Source organism: Sinocyclocheilus grahami, unplaced genomic scaffold, assembly GCF_001515645.1.
Source record: "Sinocyclocheilus grahami isolate Dianchi unplaced genomic scaffold, SAMN03320097.WGS_v1.1 scaffold1668.1, whole genome shotgun sequence".
In the NCBI taxonomy this organism is placed as follows: Eukaryota; Metazoa; Chordata; class Actinopteri; order Cypriniformes; family Cyprinidae; genus Sinocyclocheilus; species Sinocyclocheilus grahami.
Window position 1 is genome coordinate 67294 of NW_015506847.1, and position 18397 is coordinate 85690.

The 18397-nt window shown below is 36.5% G+C and overlaps 3 protein-coding genes across 3 annotated transcripts; 2 read left to right on the forward strand and 1 right to left on the reverse strand.

Annotated features, from left to right (window-relative positions):
• Positions 1 to 86: 86 nt before the first annotated feature.
• glb1 (galactosidase, beta 1) lies at positions 87 to 9155 on the forward strand. Its single transcript, XM_016258300.1, has 16 exons — positions 87 to 321; positions 1677 to 1846; positions 2189 to 2339; positions 3469 to 3529; positions 3638 to 3732; positions 4096 to 4276; positions 4437 to 4495; positions 4699 to 4820; positions 4925 to 4965; positions 5046 to 5158; positions 5718 to 5792; positions 5944 to 6033; positions 6160 to 6273; positions 6743 to 6874; positions 8152 to 8406; positions 8532 to 9155. Exons 1-16 carry the CDS (start codon positions 265 to 267, stop codon positions 8799 to 8801), a joined length of 1986 nt encoding a protein of 661 aa, XP_016113786.1. The 5' UTR covers positions 87 to 264; the 3' UTR covers positions 8802 to 9155.
• A 2481-nt stretch (positions 9156 to 11636) lies between these two features.
• Positions 11637 to 13625, forward strand: LOC107571913 (claudin domain-containing protein 1-like). Its single transcript, XM_016258299.1, has 2 exons — positions 11637 to 11827; positions 11899 to 13625. The coding sequence occupies exons 1-2, from the start codon at positions 11674 to 11676 to the stop codon at positions 12117 to 12119; spliced, it is 375 nt and encodes a 124-aa protein (XP_016113785.1). The 5' UTR covers positions 11637 to 11673; the 3' UTR covers positions 12120 to 13625.
• Positions 13368 to 18184, reverse strand: LOC107571911 (N-acyl-aromatic-L-amino acid amidohydrolase (carboxylate-forming) B-like). Its single transcript, XM_016258297.1, has 6 exons — positions 17949 to 18184; positions 16070 to 16265; positions 14944 to 15037; positions 14754 to 14861; positions 14574 to 14686; positions 13368 to 14004 (listed from the first exon to the last, which is right to left on the reverse strand). The coding sequence occupies exons 1-6, from the start codon at positions 18182 to 18184 to the stop codon at positions 13810 to 13812; spliced, it is 942 nt and encodes a 313-aa protein (XP_016113783.1). The 3' UTR covers positions 13368 to 13809.
• Between the last annotated feature and the right edge of the window lie 213 nt (positions 18185 to 18397).

Consider the following 18397-nt stretch of genomic DNA (forward strand, 5'->3'; position numbering starts at 1 on the left):
CGAATCGGTTCAAAATTCCAAATCAGCCATTTATTTTTGGTCACCGTGGTCCAGTAAAGTTGTAGGCACATGCACTTTAAATAATTATTACGGTTCTCAAGAGTTGAGTTGCTGACAGACAGGAGGTGTTGACTCGTTCAGAGCGGCTTTGTGAACCGGTTCAACTAGTTCATTAAAAGATCCGATTCCCAAAAACGATTCATTGGCGAGTCAAATGAACAGTGGCATTTGACTTCCGCACCGCTGTTTGCTGATTCCGACACCATGGTGCTCGGTGTCGGACTGATGTCGGTTCTCCTCCTGATCCTACCACCGGTCACGGCAAGTATTAACTTTGTCTGTTTGTTTAAATAGTGTCCTTTAAACCGAACGTAAAGCTCCGGTTACTAATTGATGCACTGGCTAGTGTGCAGATGTATTCTCCATTATGAAATAGTGATTATATACCATTACCATATACCATTTGCGAAAAGTATCATACTTTTCAGTGTTGTGTAATTCAGAAATTGCTTATAGATGAAGATTCGGTCACACTTTCGGTGTTATGTAAAAAACGCGGATCTTTGAAGCTGACAAGAGACTGTCATGACTCTTGCGTCTTGTGACATGTCATGTGAGGAAAGTCAGTCATCAAACATAAACCCTTTACAGGATAATGACAATTATGTAGAGCTGTTATTTACTCGATGCGTTCAATGCATGAAAGTCTATTGACATTTTTACCTAAATGTGTCAGAATTCACACTCCGCTGATGTGACATTTAAAGGGATAGTACGCTGAAAAATAACTAGTCTCATCATTTACTTTTTTCTTTCAATATAAACATAAATATTTTGCAGGATGTCTAAAAAGCTGATCTGGGGACTGAGACTGTTGTGCTCCAAAAAAATATTTTGTCATGACTTAGTCAAATAGTTTGTGCTATTTTTGTCAGTTATGATAGCCACAAGACATATAGAGACATATAGAGAACCATAGTCTTCAAACCTGGCATGACCCGGTGAGATTATGTTTTTGTCATTTAGAGCTCAAATGCCCCTCAAATTCACTTTATATACTGTATATATATATTTATATATGTACATACATACATACATACACACAGGTGCATCTCAATAAATTAGAATGTCGTGGAAAAGTTCATTTATTTCAGTAATTCAACTCAAATTGTGAAACTCGTGTATTAAATCAATTCAATGCACACAGACTGAAGTAGTTTAAGTCTTTGGTTCTTTTAATTGTGATGATTTTGGCTCACATTTAACAAAAACCCACCAATTCACTATCTCAACAAATTAGAATACTTCATAAGACTTCATAAAACATTTTTAGTGAATTGTTGGCCTTCTTCAGTCTATGTGCATTGAATTTAATTTATACACGAGTTTCACAATTTAAGTTGAATTACTGAAATAAATGAACTTTTCCACGACATTCTAATTTATTGAGATGCACCTGTATATATATATATATATATATTCTGCAGAATATCTTTGTTTGTGTTCAATGGAAGAAAGAATACCAGCTTGGAAAATAAGGCTGAGTAAAGGACATAATTACACTCTCTGGAATACTGTACTTGATATTGATTGGTAATTTTTTAGTTGGGTGATCTGTTCCTTTTGCTCTCGAATTTTCGTGTTTTTGAAGCACACTGTATCTTCTTCCTTTTTAGTATGCCACAACACCAAGTTTCTCCATCGATTACCGTCAAAACTGCTTCCTTAAAGATGGAGAGGCGTTTCGCTACATCTCTGGCAGCATCCACTACAGCAGGATTCCCAGAGTCTACTGGAAGGACAGGCTACTCAAGATGTACATGGCTGGTTTGAACGCCATCCAGACGTAAGAGGAACTGACTATGATTCAGTGTCAGTCATATGCAATATTTAGGGTTCGCACAGTCATTGAAAATCTGTGATTTCCAAGCCTGGAAAAGTCATGGATATTAATAAAATCAAATTGATGGAAGTTTTTGTTGCAATATATTTATTTCTGAGCTATAAAATGTTAAATTGCATACTGCAGGTGCAATTAATTATGAAATTATTTTGTAATGTGTAGTAATCAATGGATATTCTTTGGCTAGAGCCCTGAATATTATTTTTCTTCAAACTTTTTATCAAATGGATAAACTTGTGAGTTCAGTCCAACTTTGATTCTCCAAATGGCCAAATTCACCCTCAGATATGTGCCATGGAACTTCCACGAGCCGGTGCCTGGTCAGTACGACTTCAGCGGAGACCGGGATCTAGAGCACTTCCTACAGCTGTGCCAAGACATCGGCCTGCTGGTCATCATGAGACCAGGCCCCTACATCTGTGCAGAGTGGGATATGGTGAGAAAAGACTGAGAGACTTGTAGGCAGAGACACATGCATTTTTTTTTTACATGCGTGTCCTATAAAGTCAATTAGGGCTGCACTATTAATCGAATGTGATTTGTCATTTACATTTTGTTAGTAAAGCCGGTTCTGTAATCAGCAGGAAATCATCATCACGTGCTTTCAGATGGAGCAGCATTTACTACACATAGCCGTAGTTCACTGACAAGTTATGCAAAAAAAAACGCAGACGATTTTATTGCGCGATTCTGAAATCGAAGAAATCGTTGGCGATAATGACAGCTGTTTGCATAGCTTCTCAGTGAACTACGGCTCTGTGTAGTAAATGCTGCTCCATCTGAAAGCATGTGAAAATACCACATTTAATAACATATTTTTACTCCAAACTCACTTCATAACGTCAGTCGAGTGTTTGAAATAAATCCTTCTGTGAGATGATGTGGCTTCTTACACAGAATAAGGCACGCAACATATTTCATAGTATTCTAAGCAGTGATAAAGGCATTGCATTATAAATATATTTTATTTAAATGAAAATTATAATAATAACTCGCATAAACCATAATTGTCATAATCGTGTGATTATTAGTCACGTTGAATCAATGAAAGCAGTTGAATCTTCTGTTTATTCAGCTGCAGCGATAGGCATTTTCTGGGTTTCTTCTGCGAGGCGTATTTGGAGTTTCAGCGCGAGAGCGCCCTCTGGCCTTTGGATGGAAATTTACTGCTGATCACAGAACCGTGCTTCACTGAAAGATACGCATGACAATCGCAGCTTCTGTCGAATCACGATTTCGATTCCATTTCGATTTATCGTGCAGCCCTAAAGTCAATCATTCTGATTTAATTACAGTAATATTTAAAGCATTATTCAACAGAAATGCTTGAAAACCTGAAAAGATTCTTTTAGAATCATTAGAAGACTTTAGTTACATTACATTAGTTGTAAAGACTGATGTAATGTTTGAACTGAAGTGTTTTTAAAAGTGTAAACAGTGTACAGTATTCCAATATTTCAACAAATGAGCAGTTGTGCATAGTGAAAAGAAACATTTATTGTTAAGGAAACAATTGTATTGTTAATATTTTCTAACCACAATTGGCTCAATATTTCTTGTTTTAGGGGGGTTTGCCTTCCTGGCTGTTGAAAAAGAAAGATATTGTGCTGCGATCATCTGATCCAGGTAATACAGTTATTGATTAACCTCAGATTGGAAAATATGCAGTTGAATGAGTGAATTTATGGCTTATAAGCTACAGTAATTAATTTGGAGCTCTTGATATTGTTCTAGATTACCTTGCAGCAGTGGATAAGTGGATGGGGCAGTTGTTGCCCATCATAAACCGTCACCTGTACCAGAACGGAGGACCCATCATTACGGTGCAAGTAAGACAGTTATATAAAAATCACACTGATGAAAGTAACATCTATTTATATATGTGTGTGTGTCACATATTTATTTACACATTTGAATATATATCGTTTCACACCGTATTTAGTGTTAAACCCATGGTACTGAACAGTAATATTTCCTGTTGAACTAGTATATTCACAACCGTCCATTTCTTTTCCACCGTATTATATAATATTCAAGTTGTCAGCTTAGGATTTCCAAGGGTGTGTGTGTATATATATATAAAGAAGAGTAAAAATATATAAAGAAACAATATGTAAATAAATAACACATATTTGTTTATATTTTTTCATCCTTTTTCTGGACAAACAAATATTTTTTTTCCCCATACGCAGGTAGAGAATGAATATGGGAGTTACTTTGCCTGTGATTATAATTACATGCGGCATCTCAGCCAGCTGTTCCGCTCTCATCTGGGAGAAGAGGTGGTCCTGTTCACCACAGATGGAGCAGGTGTGGGTTATCTCAAGTGTGGGTCCCTCCAGGGCATCTATGCCACCGTTGACTTCGGCCCAGGTCTGCATATCCTATATATCACCCATATCACTTATAAATTACCTTCACGTTCCTTAAAGTGTTTCAAAAAATGCTAATTACTTATCTTCTGACATTACAGGCTTTTAACTCTGAAATTATGGAATTTAATAAAAAAATGCATTGTTGTATTTTTGTGCAGGTTCAAATGTGACTGCTGCTTTTGAAGCACAGAGACACGCAGAGCCACGTGGGCCTTTGGTAAGAGCCAAAAACCTTCCTATCATTGGTTGACTATATAGACACTGGAGGGCAAAGCTGCTTTAAACTACATTTGCATGTATTCATTAAGCAAATGCTTTTACCCAAAGTGATCAAATGTGATGCCTCTCATGCATAAACATTACTAACAGATAGAAATGTGCTCTGGAAAATGAAAAAAAAAGGCGTTTTGTTTTTTGCAGGTGAACTCTGAGTTCTACACTGGCTGGTTGGATCACTGGGGCGAGAAACATGTTGTCATACCCACAGCTGCTGTGGTCAAGAGTCTCAATGAAATTCTGGAAATGGGAGCCAATGTCAACTTGTGAGTTGGTCGCCTATAATAACAACTGAACTGAGATATTTGACTTTTGAAAGAAATTGATTGATTTTTATAATTGTTTTTTATTTTTTGTTATTGTTATGAAGATATATGTTCATCGGTGGAACTAACTTTGGCTATTGGAATGGTAGGTTTTGGAGATTTGTACCTCAACAAGCCAAAAATAAGTTTCAAGTTTCTCGATTCATGTTTTTAATCACATTATAGGCGCCAACTCTCCTTATGGTCCTCAACCAACCAGCTATGACTATGACGCCCCACTCACGGAAGCTGGAGACCTCACAGAAAAGTATTTCGCCATAAGAGAAGTCATCAAAATGGTAAAATTAGGTCAATGGGAAAATTAGCTATTTGTGACCCTGGACCACAAAACCAGTCCTAAGGGTAAATTTTTTTTCGAAATTGAGATTTATACAACATCTGAAAGCTGAATAAATAAGCTTTCCATTGATGTATGGTTTGTTAGGACGGGACAATATTTGGCAGACATACAACTATTTGAAAATCTGGAATCTGAGGGTGCAAATAAATCTAAATATTGAGAAAATCATCTTTAAAGTTGTCCAAATGAAGTTCTTAGCAATGCATATTACTACTCAGAAATTAAATTTTGATATATTTACAGTAGGAAATTTACAAAATATCTTCATGGAACATGATCTTTACTTAATATCCTAATGATTTTTGGCATAAAATAAAAATCTATAATTTTGACCCATACAATGTATTGTTGGCTATTGCTACAAATATACCCCAGCGACTTAAGACTGGTTTTGTGCTCCAGGGTCACATTTCTCAAAACAATTGTGATTTTTGATAGAGAAATGCAACGGCCACTAATGATGTAAATTGATCTGATTGTTCTTTTTTTAAATACAGTACAAAGAGTTACCAGGAGGACTGCTGCCTCCATCAACACCTAAATTTGCTTATGGACAAGTGCAAATGAAGAAGGTAAATGTTTTTTTGCATCTTTGCCTGTCTACTGTTGTAACATGATTTATAATGTATTTATGATTTTTGATATTTACATTATTATGTTTTCTGTATAACACCTCAGTTTTTCTTACTAACTGAATTGTGATTGATCTTTTTGTCCTTGCAGCTCAAGACAGTGTTAGAGTCTTTAGATATATTATCTTTCTCTGGCCCTGTAAAAACTCTTTACCCACCAACATTTACTGAAATGAATCAGGTATGTCGCATCTCGTCAGTAAATGTGAAGTTATGTTCAGTAATGTTAGTTATTTACATGGTCCCTCTGTGCTCATTGCTTTGTCTTATTTGTGCATTGAATATGGATGTCTCATTATCTCGTCAGGCCTTTGGCTTTATGCTGTATCAGACTGTGTTACCTGTCAACTGTTTGAAGCCCACCCCGCTGTCGTCCCCGCTAAATGGAGTCCATGATCGGGCATATATATCCATTGATGGTGTAAGCAGCACTGTTTTACTCTGTTGACTGTCTTATTGAACTATGAGTTACTCAATCATAATAGATGCGATGGTGAAACAGCTCTGTAAGATTTGAACATAAGATAAAGTTTGTGCACAAATGTATATCTAATTGGAAGCTTTTGCATAACACAACATTCTTATATACTACCGTTAAAAAGTTTGGGGCAGTAAGATGAAGTGTTCAACACTGATAATAATAATAATAATAAATGTTTCTTGAGTATCAAATCAGCATGTTAGAATGATTTCTGAAGGATCATGTGACACTGAAGACTTGAATAATGATGTTGAAATTCAGCTTTGCATTAATAAATTAAATTTTAAAATATATTCAAATGGAAAACAGTTCTTTCAAAAGCATTTCAAAATCTTACTGACCCCAAACTTTTGAACAGGTGCAATTGTTTAATTTCATCCTGTGCTTAATAAATCTTTTTACTGTTCAGATTGCTGCTGGTATTTTGGAGAGAAACAAGGCACTCACCATCAATATAACCGGGAAAGCTGGCAGCCGTGTGGACGTCCTAGTGGAGAACATGGGCAGAATCAACTACGGCAAAGAAATTAATGACTTCAAGGCAACCAAAACTTTCCTATTCACTTCCTGTTTTTCTAAGGCTACGTTTACACAACAACGATGTAGTCAAAAACTGAAAAGTTTTTCCCTTGCGTTTTTTTTTAAAGTTTCACGTATACACGACAACGTTTTCAAAACGATTCGCGTTTACACATATCCGCGAAAACGGCCAAAAGCGCTGTATTACGTATGCCAGGCCAGTAGTTGGCGCTGTCACCTTGTTAGTAAACAGCACATGTAGGGAAGTGACGATTATATGATGTATATGATGCCTCTCCGCTGTTTGTTGTAATATTGGTGAAGTAAATCCACACTTTGCTGAAGAAGCGTTAGCAAACTCTTGAGCAGCAACAACAGTACCATGTACTCCGCCAGTGTTGTGTATGTTTGTTCACGCTTGCCTTTAAAATCGACACGTACTGCGCATGTCTACATACCTAACACGTACTACACACGCACATGGCGTCACCGTTTTCAAAGATTCCTGTATTGGGTGTTTACACGGAAACGATAACGGTGCCGTTTTCAAAAACTTGCACTTTGAAACCCGTTTTCAAAAATATGCGTTTTCAGTCCCCATAACGTCGTTGTCGTGTAAACGAACAGTCAAAACGCATAAAAAGGTTCTCGTTTTTGGCTGAAAACGTTGTCATGTAAACGGCCCCTAATTCTCAGTCGCCCAGCCCATTCTAACATTCGAAAGCGTCATAAATCCCACTGAAAAAATTTGACTGTAATTCCTCAGCTTTCAAGCCATGAATTAACCCTAACCCTAACCCTAACCCTAAGGAGGGTTATTATCGTTAACTAAAACAAACTACTAACTACAAACTTCTAAAACATTTTTGTTAATTGAAATAAGGCTAAAATAAAATAAAATGTAAGAATAAAGTAGAAAAACATAGAATAAATGAAAATTAGAAACTGAAATAAGTTTAAATTGAAGCACTAAAATTAAACTGGAAATAAATCAAATTAACACTTAAACTGAAATTAAAATAAATTAAACCTAAATAGTAATATATATATATATATATGTATGTATGTATGTATGTATGTAAAGTAGTAGTAGTATTAAATATTAGTAATATTAAAAAACAAATTCATAAAAATGATAAAAGCACATAAAATTCTTAAAACTTCTGTAAGAATAATAACTATTATTTTTATTCATTTTATTATTATTATTATTATTTTTTCCATCTTTATCATTTTCCATACCCTTTCTTCCCTTTTCCATATCTCTGTTTTTTTTCTTTTCCTCTCTCTGTTCCTCAGGGTCTGGTGTTTAATCTGACTCTGGGTGCTGATGTTCTGGGTAACTGGACGGTGTACTCTCTGAGTATAGATGAAGCAGTGCGCGAGGGGCTGTTGTCGGCATCAAGCGGATTCATCTCCACCTCCACCAGCTTCACCACCTCCTCTCCTCCTGCTCTTTCACCTCCAACCTTCTACGCTGGCAGCTTCATCATCCCCAACGGCATTCCTGACCTCCCTCAGGACACATACATCCAGTTTCCCAACTGGAGGAAGGTAGGAGTCTTAACTGCTGCTCTTGGCTTCACTGAAATCCATTGATCGATGTGAAGAGATCAGAATCCCCAATAGATTAGCACTGGAATAATTATAAAGAGATCATAACGTACTTTTTATTTCAGGGTCAAGTGTGGATTAATGGTTTTAACGTGGGCCGCTACTGGCCGTCCCGTGGGCCACAGGTGACCCTCTTTGTCCCAGCCCACCTGCTCAGCACCTCCGTCCAAAACAACATAACTGTTCTGGAGTTGGAGGCGTCACCTTGCTCCTCGGGTTCCTGCACGGTGGAGTTCACTGACACTCCTGTCATAAACGGCACTGTGAAGTCAACCGGCCACTTCAAGAGTAGCTCAACAGACAAGACCTTCTGGAGCAGAACGATCTTAGAATAAAACATTCGAATCACACTGATCTGAAGGAATCTAAAGGATGAAATAGGAAGCTGTAAAGGATATGACACGCATGAGTACTGTATGGAATATGTGATCACTGTGAATCTACAGTAATATCTCGCACATGTACAGTAATTCTCAGGTATCAGTGCTGCTCAGAAAATGAGCTGTGATCGTAATTTTAATGCATTAGATGCCTTTAAGATGATGTTAATATTGATTTTCTACTGCTGATTTTAAGTCCTTCTATTATTTGCACTTTTAATTCTTTTGAATAATACTAGAACTCTAGTAGTTTTTATTTTGACAAACATGGTATGGTGTTTAGTCAAGTGCCGTATTTTTTTATTTATTTTTTTGCAATTTAGTGACTTTTTTACACCACATGCTTTGTGATACATTATGATTAATGTCTATTAATTGTACTGTTAAAGCAGTTCAAAAATCCATGGTTGTGTGTGAAATAAACTGCATTATTTTATACAAATGGTCTTTATCAGAGATATATGGTGATTTGATTTCACATTAGTTTTATTTCAGGGGTCTAAAGGCAAGCAGGGTGGTTTACAAGAATTGTGTTTTATATGTGAAATCTCCAAATGAGCAGCGATTCACTTATACACCACATGCTTTGTGATACATCACTATGAAATAGCTAATTTTGAATGTTTTTGTATCTGTACACTGTATGTCTATTAATTGTACTGTTAAAGCAGTTCAAAAATCCATGGTTGTGTGTGAAATAAACTGCATTATTTTATACAAATGGTCTTTATCAGAGATATATGGTGATTTGATTTCACATTAGTTTTATTTCAGGGGTCTAAAGGCAAGCAGGGTGGTTTACAAGAATTGTGTTTTATATGTGAAATCTCCAAATGAGCAGCGATTCACTTATGGTGTGAAATGCCAAAAGCATGTACACCTTTTCTGATGCATATAATAATAATAAAAAAAAATTGTTCATGCGAAGCTAATGATGGCAGAAAGACAATGATTGTCATACACCCACCGATTCTTTCAAACATTATACTGCTTTGTTTCTAATATTTTATAATAATAATGCTGATGTGAAAATATGAAATAATAATACGAATCTAATTGTCTGGGTTCCCAAAAAAAACTAAAATGTTGTTGAATGGAAAGTAGACTGAGACCCAACTAAATGGAGCATATGATATATAAGCCACTTTTAAAAGGCAAGGACAGCGTGAAGAATTAAAACGTTTTAGTTCCTTATCTTTTTGTGTCCTTCCGTTTTGGTCAGGACGTGTAAAAACCTAAAACCTAGTATCAAACGCGCATCTAGATAGTGCCCTTGTCTGTGTCTGTGTGGATTGAGTTTGTGATGTGCAGCTCGAGCGTTCGTAATCCTAACCGGTGTTCCGGCGAATTCAGTTTCCCTGTTCCCCCCTCACAGCGCATGCGCAACTTCGCAGTGTTGCCAAGTCCGCGGTTTTCCAGCGGTAGTTTGCAGTAGCAATTGGGTGTTTCTTTTTTAAATATCCTGGCAACCCTGAAACTTCAGTACTGAAATCATGACTTCATGATTTCGCCCCGGGCTAAGCAAGTCAGCTTATGGTGGTTTTGCTGTCTTTCTGCGAGCAACGTTTATTTCACCATGTTATTTAATTTTTTGATTATAGGAAATCTTTTGTTTAGTGTTTTGTTATACCATTTGTTATGTGCAGTTTAGTGGCTTTTATCTGAAATAGCTTGTGCAATAGTAAGTACAGATTCTTTTACAGTCAAGGCAAACCTTGTGACTTATTCCTCCTTAAAAGTGTATTAACTTGTTACTTATGTAAACATGACTTTGTTTGACTACTTTAAGAATTAATCACACTCTTCTCTGTTGCAGATGACTCGCTTCATTTGATCTCAAGAAGGATCAGGTCCATGAGGATGAGCTCTGGCGTTCTGCGCTGGATATTATAGGAGGATGAAAAGCAACCTCGGTCACCAAAAACCATACAAATGATATGAGCGTTCTCCTCACATCAGTCACCACACTCGTCTACTAAAGAGTTAATTATCGGCCATCTACAGAAAGTCTTTTTGAAAAACATGTTAAAATGATGCTGCCTAATTTTATGTTGCCATTAAAATCATGTTGAAGACATTGAAAACGTTAAATATATATTGTCCAGCTCTTTGATTAGCACACATAATAAAAACCTGCTGTGTCATAAAATGATTTTCTATTTAATAGCTACAATGAAAAGAGTTCTCAATATTGTTTTTAATGCTCATTCCATTCACTTATAATTGTTTATTGTCTAGACACAGTCCTATCGAGATGTTTCCTTTTTTAAGTTAGAATCATTAATATATTATATGTAACCCTGGAGCACAAAAGCAGTCTTAAGTCGCTGGGGTATATTTGTAGTAATAGCCAAAAATACATTGTATGGGTCAAAATGATCAATTTTTCTTTTATGCCAAAAATCATTAGGATATTAAGTAAAGATCATGTTCCATGAGGATATTTTGTAAATTTCCTTCCGTAAATACATCAAAACTTAATTTTTGATTAGTAATATGCATTGCTAAGAACTTAATTTGGACAAATTTAAAGGCAGTTTTCCTCAATATTTCGATTTTTTTTTTTTTTTTGCACCCTCAGATTCCAAATGTTCTAATAGTTGTATCTCGGCCAAATATTGTCCTATCCTAACAAACCATACATCAATGGTTAATCCAAAAAAAATTGACCCTTATGACTGGTTTTGTGGTCCAGGGTCACATATATGAATGATTGTTGCTCACTGCGGCTGGTATAATATAATATAGTATATAATATAGTATTTGACTTAACCAGCCGCAGCGAGCAACAGGATGTTTTGTCATTTGCTTTGTCATTATGTTTTGAATGTTTGTGTCCACAGACCTGTGGAAGTGTCAGTTCCTGTTGCCGCTGGTCTCCGTGGGGCTGGTGTTTCTCGCGGCGTTGATCGGAGTGTGCGCCTGCCTTTGCCGCAGTATCACTCCCACACTATTTGTAGGGCTGCTGCATCTGCTGGCCGGTAAGACAGTAATAACAGCACAGCACCCAGAAAAAGAGATCATTATAATTTGACGTATTTTGTTTTCTCAGGCCTGTGTTCCATGGCAACTGTATGCTGTTTCCTTGCGGGGATGCATTTGATACACGAAATATCCGAGCTGCCAGAGGGGATGGACTATTCTCCGGGCTGGTCCTTGTTTTTGGCCCTGGTCTCGTCTCCGCTGCAGATCATGGCAGCTGCACTCTTCATATGGGCCGCGAGGAGCCACCGCCAACACTACACTCGAATGACAGCCTACAGGGTTGCCTAGGCAATAGAGGACTGACTATAGAGTCACCGAAGCGATTGTCCGCTCTCATAGAAAGCACACGGCCACATTTGCTTGAGCGGCTGCTTTTACCACTGATCAAGCTAAAATTATGAAGGAAACAGTCAGAACACACCACTCAATGTTAGTAGGTTAACTAATGCCCGCCACCCATAGCACTCTCCTGTGAATATAATCATTTCTTGAAGGATCTTACTACTATATAACTGCCTTTTTAACCACTCTTTTTGCATCTGTGCTGTTGAAGATGAGAAACACAACTTCTCACCCGCAGCCAGTCAGACTCTTGCTCAACAGAAAAGCATCTATAAACATTAAAGAGTAGTTATTCAGGGCTTCACCTTTTGTTTAGTCACACTTTACCTGTTGACCTAAACTAGTTTCAATGAGTTAAGTTTAGTTTCGTCTTCTCTTTTGTTTTAAATAACACCTCTGTGTTTTTTATTCGGCCTGTGTTGTAGCTACTCAGTTACATCTTGAAGTGACTGTATTTTAGCGCTTCGCAATCCCAAGATGCAATAGGGTTTTGCCTTGGCCTGAAAGACTGAATGTTTGTTTCTGTCATAATCATTAATCACTCGAGCCTTTTGTGTTTTCCTGATCATTTTGTTTGCTTATTTATTATTTTTTCTTGTGCTTTGCATTGGTTTTACTCTGTTGTTTACCATTTAGTTTCTCGCTGAGAATCTTTATGTACTTTACACTTGTTTAGTAACTTTTAGAATCCAATGTTTTGTGATGGTTCAGGTTGCAATTTAAAACCATCTCAGCTGTGGTTGGTTATATACTTATTTATATTTCATATAAAACATTTAGCTGGTGCACGTTATGGGATTTTTCACCATGATGTTTTTGTTATACTTTGTAGATTTTCTCAGCGGTTTACTATTGCATAGACAATATGACAAGAAAATGAGTGCATATAAAGCCAAAACTGACACTCAAAACATTGGTGAAATGAATGCAAAGGCTCAATGTCAAATGATGTGGACGAGTGACTTAAAACTTCCAGTTGCTGCTGTCATTCATCACGTATGTCATGCACACTTTGATGTAAAAAATCTGTTGATGACTTGCAGTCGGTTGTAGATTTTACTCAAGATTTCACTGGGATCATATTGTGCAAAAATTGTACCAGTGGAAAAAATCACACCGTGCACATCCAGCTTCACTTACTTTCATTGTGTCATGTGGTTTATTCTTCGTGCTGTAGTATTTGAGATTGTTTTGTTCAAGTGAGTGTGCTTTATATTTAGTCTTTTTATTCCAAGCCCATGAGAGGCTCAATTTTCTCAAAACAGTCAAGCGAGAGCAACAGCATATGAGCAATACAATCAAGAGGATACCTCACACTCCACAGCCCACTGTGACATCATGATGATGGTGTCTGAAATACTTCAGATGGTTTTGCCTTTTTTATACAGTTTTGTACACGATCCTGTCAAGTGAACATTTTGCTGGTCACAATAAATATCTTTTCATCCAGAACACCGTTGCTTGTGTTTTAGCAGCAGATCAAAATGAGTCTTTCATTGTCATATAGCTACAAACAAGTATGTAATGTACCTGAGTTATAAGTCATTGTTAAAATAATTTGAGTGACATTCTTTTAAAATCATCTGATTGGTGTTGGTAATTGTGCTGAGTTTAATATCTTCTCCTCTCTCATCCTTCAGTCTTTCTGCACCTGCACCGATGGAATTGTCAGCATCATCTTTTTTCCCAAGTGAAAAGCGATTTCCTTTTCATAGTAGGCAGCTTCATTGATAAAGAAAGGATGAAGTGGCTCTTCTTCATACTTCACAGTTTCTCCAGAAAATGACAAAAACAAAGGGTCTCCCTGCTTGAGGAGACAGAAGTCTCTGTCCTAGAAAAAACAAAAACAACAATGAAAAACAGTTCAGATTTTGGGTGTATTTCATATAAACATATCTAGATCACATTTTACCCAAAATCAAAAAAAATTTATTTTGCATATTTTCAAGACCATTAAATGTGTTGCATTCTGACATTCTGTAATTTGCAAAGCACATTTGCATATAGACATCTATGTTTTCCCTTTTTGTATAATTCCCATAAAAAAAAGCAAAACTACAAATACTACCATGATTAATTAATACTTTGCCATTACTGTAATAAAAAAAAAATCTAAAATAAACTAAAAAAAATTATTTTGCATATTTTCAAATCCATTAAATGTGTTGCATTCTGACATTCTGTAATTTGCAAAGCACATTTGCATATAGACATCTATGTTTTCCCTTTTTGTATAATTCCCATAAAAAAAGCAAAACTACAAATACTACCATGATTAATTAATACTTTGCCATTACTGTAATAAAAAAAAAATCTAAAATAAACTTCCTTTTCTTATCATCTGGACATGTTCCTGCTAACTCTGTGTGTAAATATAATAAATAGCAGCATGACTGGCACCTGCAGGTGAGGATGAATGGCAGCGGTGAGAGTCCGAGTCTTTGGATCTCTGGGATAATCAACACTTTTGATCAACTTAAAGGCTTCCACATCCCCGCCTTCAAACACCGTACCTGAAAACAATATAGTTTGATATAAGACACACAAATATAAGCCACGTCTGATTAGCTCTAACAGTACCTGAGTTGAATTTGTGGATCCAGTCTATTGTCAAGTCGACGGCCTCTTTCATAATGGTATAGATGTCAGCCCTGACGACACCATGCGGCTGCGGCCCGACCTCTATTGCTACAGAAACACAGGTCATCTGAATGTGCATTTGCGGTTGAGTACACAAAGCAAATGCAATGAGATGATCACCATCACTTACAAAAGCCATGCTTGGATACAGACTCCAAGGAATAAGCATCACTAATCGGGACATCCAGCACCAGCACTCTCACAGGCACTTTGGTTATCTTAGTCTTAAATGTGTACATGACAACACACAACATCAAAACACAAAAATGGCACATAAACAAAAACCTAGGTCTGTGGCTCTTAACTGGTTTTCTTTACACTGAATATTGGGTATTTTCAGCGCTGGGTAGTAACTGATTACATGCAATCTGGATTACGTAATCAGATTCCAAAAATTAAGTACTTGTAATTAGATTATATAATGTTTTTAAATGCTCATAATCAGATTACAGTTACTTTTTGATGGATTACATGATTACAACTCATTCAAACAATGGCAGGAAATTATCCATAATTAATTCTCCCTAATTCTTCTTTTTTTTCTTAAATTTTACTTCTTAAAAAATATTCTACTGTATACAGTGAGTATTCACAATATATAATGGCCATGTAAATGTCACGTAAATTAATTTGCAATCCATGCATCTGAATTTGGGGACAAAAGCACCTCTCAGTCAATTATTCAATTTATGAGACGAATTACGCAAGTTACTAAACACTTTTGATGTATAACTCACAAAATTATTTAAAACCTGGAAGACTTTGTCCATGTCAGTGCTGTTTTCATGCTTTTATGTTTGTTCTTGTGATGCAGGGATTCCCAAACTTTTTTGTCAGTCAAACCCCTCTGACCTCAAATATTTACTTGAAGCCCCCCTGAGATTTAAAGGTAATACTTCAAATAATTTAGCAACACATTTGCAAGTTCTCTGATGCCAGGTAATGGTCATATATTTTTTCTATAACAATAATCCCATTTAAATCTATAAACAAGTTAGGTCAAAAGTAATCTAAAAGTAATCCAAAAGTAGTCAGAATACATTACAACACTGGGTATTTTCGTGTATTTATTTATTTTGCTCTTCTAACTATTACTTTTTTATTTTTGCTTCTAAGTTGCAATTTCTTTTTTTCATTTACCATTGTTTTTCCCTTGGCTGTCTGTCCAAATTTGGGTCAAACCTCCCACCAGTTGAGAACGACTGACCTTGGTTTCCAGTATGGTGTTTATTGAAGCACACTTGTGATGTTCTTGCCTGTAAGTATTTGCAGATGTGCAGAGTCACCCAGTCACTGGTCGTGTAATGGATCAGTGTGAGGCCCATGTTAGCCGTGGTGTTATGAAGGTCACAGATCAAGTCGATTGCATCTGTGGATCCTTTCGGCCCCAGCAGATTGTTCAGTTCCTGAGCGCGCCGGACTTCATACGGGCTGCTGTCTGTAATAGGAGAACTGCGAGAAACAGAGGATTTTAGAGCTATGCAGTAACATATTTGCATGTTGAAATATATTTACTCACTTTGCAATTTTTGTGGTGCTGCACCACATGTCAACATCTACTTAACTCAGGGCCATAACCACCACAGACACTGAGGGGGACAAGACCCCTAAATAATAAAAATGACAAAAAAGTATTTTTCTAACTTTAAAGGTTATATTTTTAGGCTGGTCTGCATCAGTGGTCGTCAAATGTCAAAATGGTTGAGATGGCCAAATTCAAATCAAACAATAGACCTAGAATTTGTCTTGGTCTTACTCAAATGTACATTTTAGTTATCATATTTAGACAAACTGTTTTTGTTTCTTCAATGAAATGTATGAGAATTTTAGTCAGGTTTTTTAGTCAATTAAATATTAGTCACATTTTCGTCATTCTGTATAATGGTTGAACAGATAAACAAATATTTTGCGCATGGTTGCCAGATTGCTTAAAATAAGCAAAACACACCGGGCAGAAGATGTATGAATTCAACAGCGAAGCTCTGATTCGGGGATTAGAACTCTTGATATCTGGCAACCGCACTCATGAAAGCTCGTAGAGCTAGTAGAGGCGTGTAGAACAGTCTGCAATAACATTTTGTCAAATTTTTTGACGAAAATAAAGAGGTTTTTGGTAAAGTTTTTATCTTTTTGAATACATTTTAGTCTCGTCTTATTTCGTCAACGAAATTGCATGTTGATATAGTCTTAGTTATCATTTATTGACCGTATTGTCGTCTCGTCTTCATCATGGGAAAAAAGCGAAAATTTTTCGTCATAGTCTTCGTTAACGAAATTAACACTAGTACATACGTATATGCAGTGTTGGGGAAAGTTACTTTTAAAAGTAATGCATTACAATATTGCGTTACACCATTAAAAAAGTAACTACGTTACTTAGTTACTTTTTATGGAAAGTAATGCGTTACGTTACTTTTGCGTTACTTTTAAAATCTAGACAGGGCTTGCTTGTTTGTTTTTAAAATAAAAAAGTTTTATTTTTGGCAAATATAAAAGCCTTTTCACACCAAAAGTGAAGTGAATAAGCCTCAGGCTGAAGGGAAAGTACATTTACATCCGTACAGTAGAGTGCAGAAGAAGACATTTCAACACACTTCAGCAATAAAAAAAGACACACAAATATTTGTCTAGAGTAATTTGTGCTTATTAGTATGGTTGAACTGGATCATCGAAGGTCAGAAGCAAAGACATTGGTTAATAGAATGGGATTAAATACATAAAGGATATTTGTGTTGTTTAACATTTAATTATTGCAGATTTGCATCATATTCTGAGTTGTATTATTTGTATTCATTTTGAGGAATACTGAATCTGTGTTTGTTTTTTTGTGAGTGAGATTAATTAATGCATATTCATATTTATTTTAGAACTACAGTAACATCTGATTTCTCAACATGGGGACAGGATAGCTGTCAGTCAATAAATTGGAAAAAAAAGTAACTTGCGCTACTTATTTGAAAAAGTAACTCAGATATTCTCTTGTAAATTAAAAAGTAATGCGTTACTTTACTAGTTACTTGAAAAGAGTAATCTGATTACGTAACTCGCGTTACTTGTAATGTGTTACCCCCAACACTGGTTATAATACAGAAGGCTAAACGCTCCAACATTCCATGCTGCAGTTCCACATCTCACCTCAGCGTAGCTCTGTTGAAGCAGCGGTTTATGTCCTTGTCAATGTATCTCCTGCACTCTTTCACAGCCCGTGGGTTTGACAGCACGGTTGTAACGGGAATCGGCCACGCGTGCTCTCCCGTCTCTTTCCGCTGTCGCTCCATCTCCTGCACCACATACACACCGGACAGCTCGTTTCCATGAGTACCGCCGCTTACGGCCATACGAGCCAGTGCTGGCAGGAACACCAATGCCATCTACAACAGAAAGTTAATAACACTATTTGAGTTTTCAAATGCCACGGCTGTATTAAATTAATGAACTGTATTAAACAGATTTTATTAGCCTACCATTTTTCAATTTGCATTTGCAAATAATCTCAATCAGTGGGTGAGAAAGAGGTGTGGCCAGTACAAATCGAGCTCTATGGCATGGTGACAATTAGCAGTTAAATTTGACTTCCATTAAGT

What these genes read in the sequence shown, in the direction of transcription:
- glb1 (XM_016258300.1), top strand. Translation starts at nt 265, where the DNA reads ATGGTGCTCGGTGTCGGACTGATGTCGGTTCTCCTCCTGATCCTACCA. An exon ending in TAACTTTGGCTATTGGAATG is followed by an intron (nt 4,966 to 5,045) that starts GTAGGTTTTGGA and finishes ATCACATTATAG; the next exon opens with GCGCCAACTCTCCTTATGGT. An exon ending in TAAGAGAAGTCATCAAAATG is followed by an intron (nt 5,159 to 5,717) that starts GTAAAATTAGGT and finishes TTTTAAATACAG; the next exon opens with TACAAAGAGTTACCAGGAGG.
- LOC107571913 (XM_016258299.1), top strand. Translation starts at nt 11,674, where the DNA reads ATGTTTGTGTCCACAGACCTGTGGAAGTGTCAGTTCCTGTTGCCGCTG. An exon ending in GCTGCTGCATCTGCTGGCCG is followed by an intron (nt 11,828 to 11,898) that starts GTAAGACAGTAA and finishes TTGTTTTCTCAG; the next exon opens with GCCTGTGTTCCATGGCAACT.
- LOC107571911 (XM_016258297.1), bottom strand. Translation starts at nt 18,184, where the DNA reads ATGGCATTGGTGTTCCTGCCAGCACTGGCTCGTATGGCCGTAAGCGGC. An exon ending in TGTATCCAAGCATGGCTTTT is followed by an intron (nt 14,862 to 14,943) that starts GTAAGTGATGGT and finishes GTGTTTCTGTAG; the next exon opens with CAATAGAGGTCGGGCCGCAG. An exon ending in CCATTCATCCTCACCTGCAG is followed by an intron (nt 14,005 to 14,573) that starts GTGCCAGTCATG and finishes TGTTTTTTCTAG; the next exon opens with GACAGAGACTTCTGTCTCCT.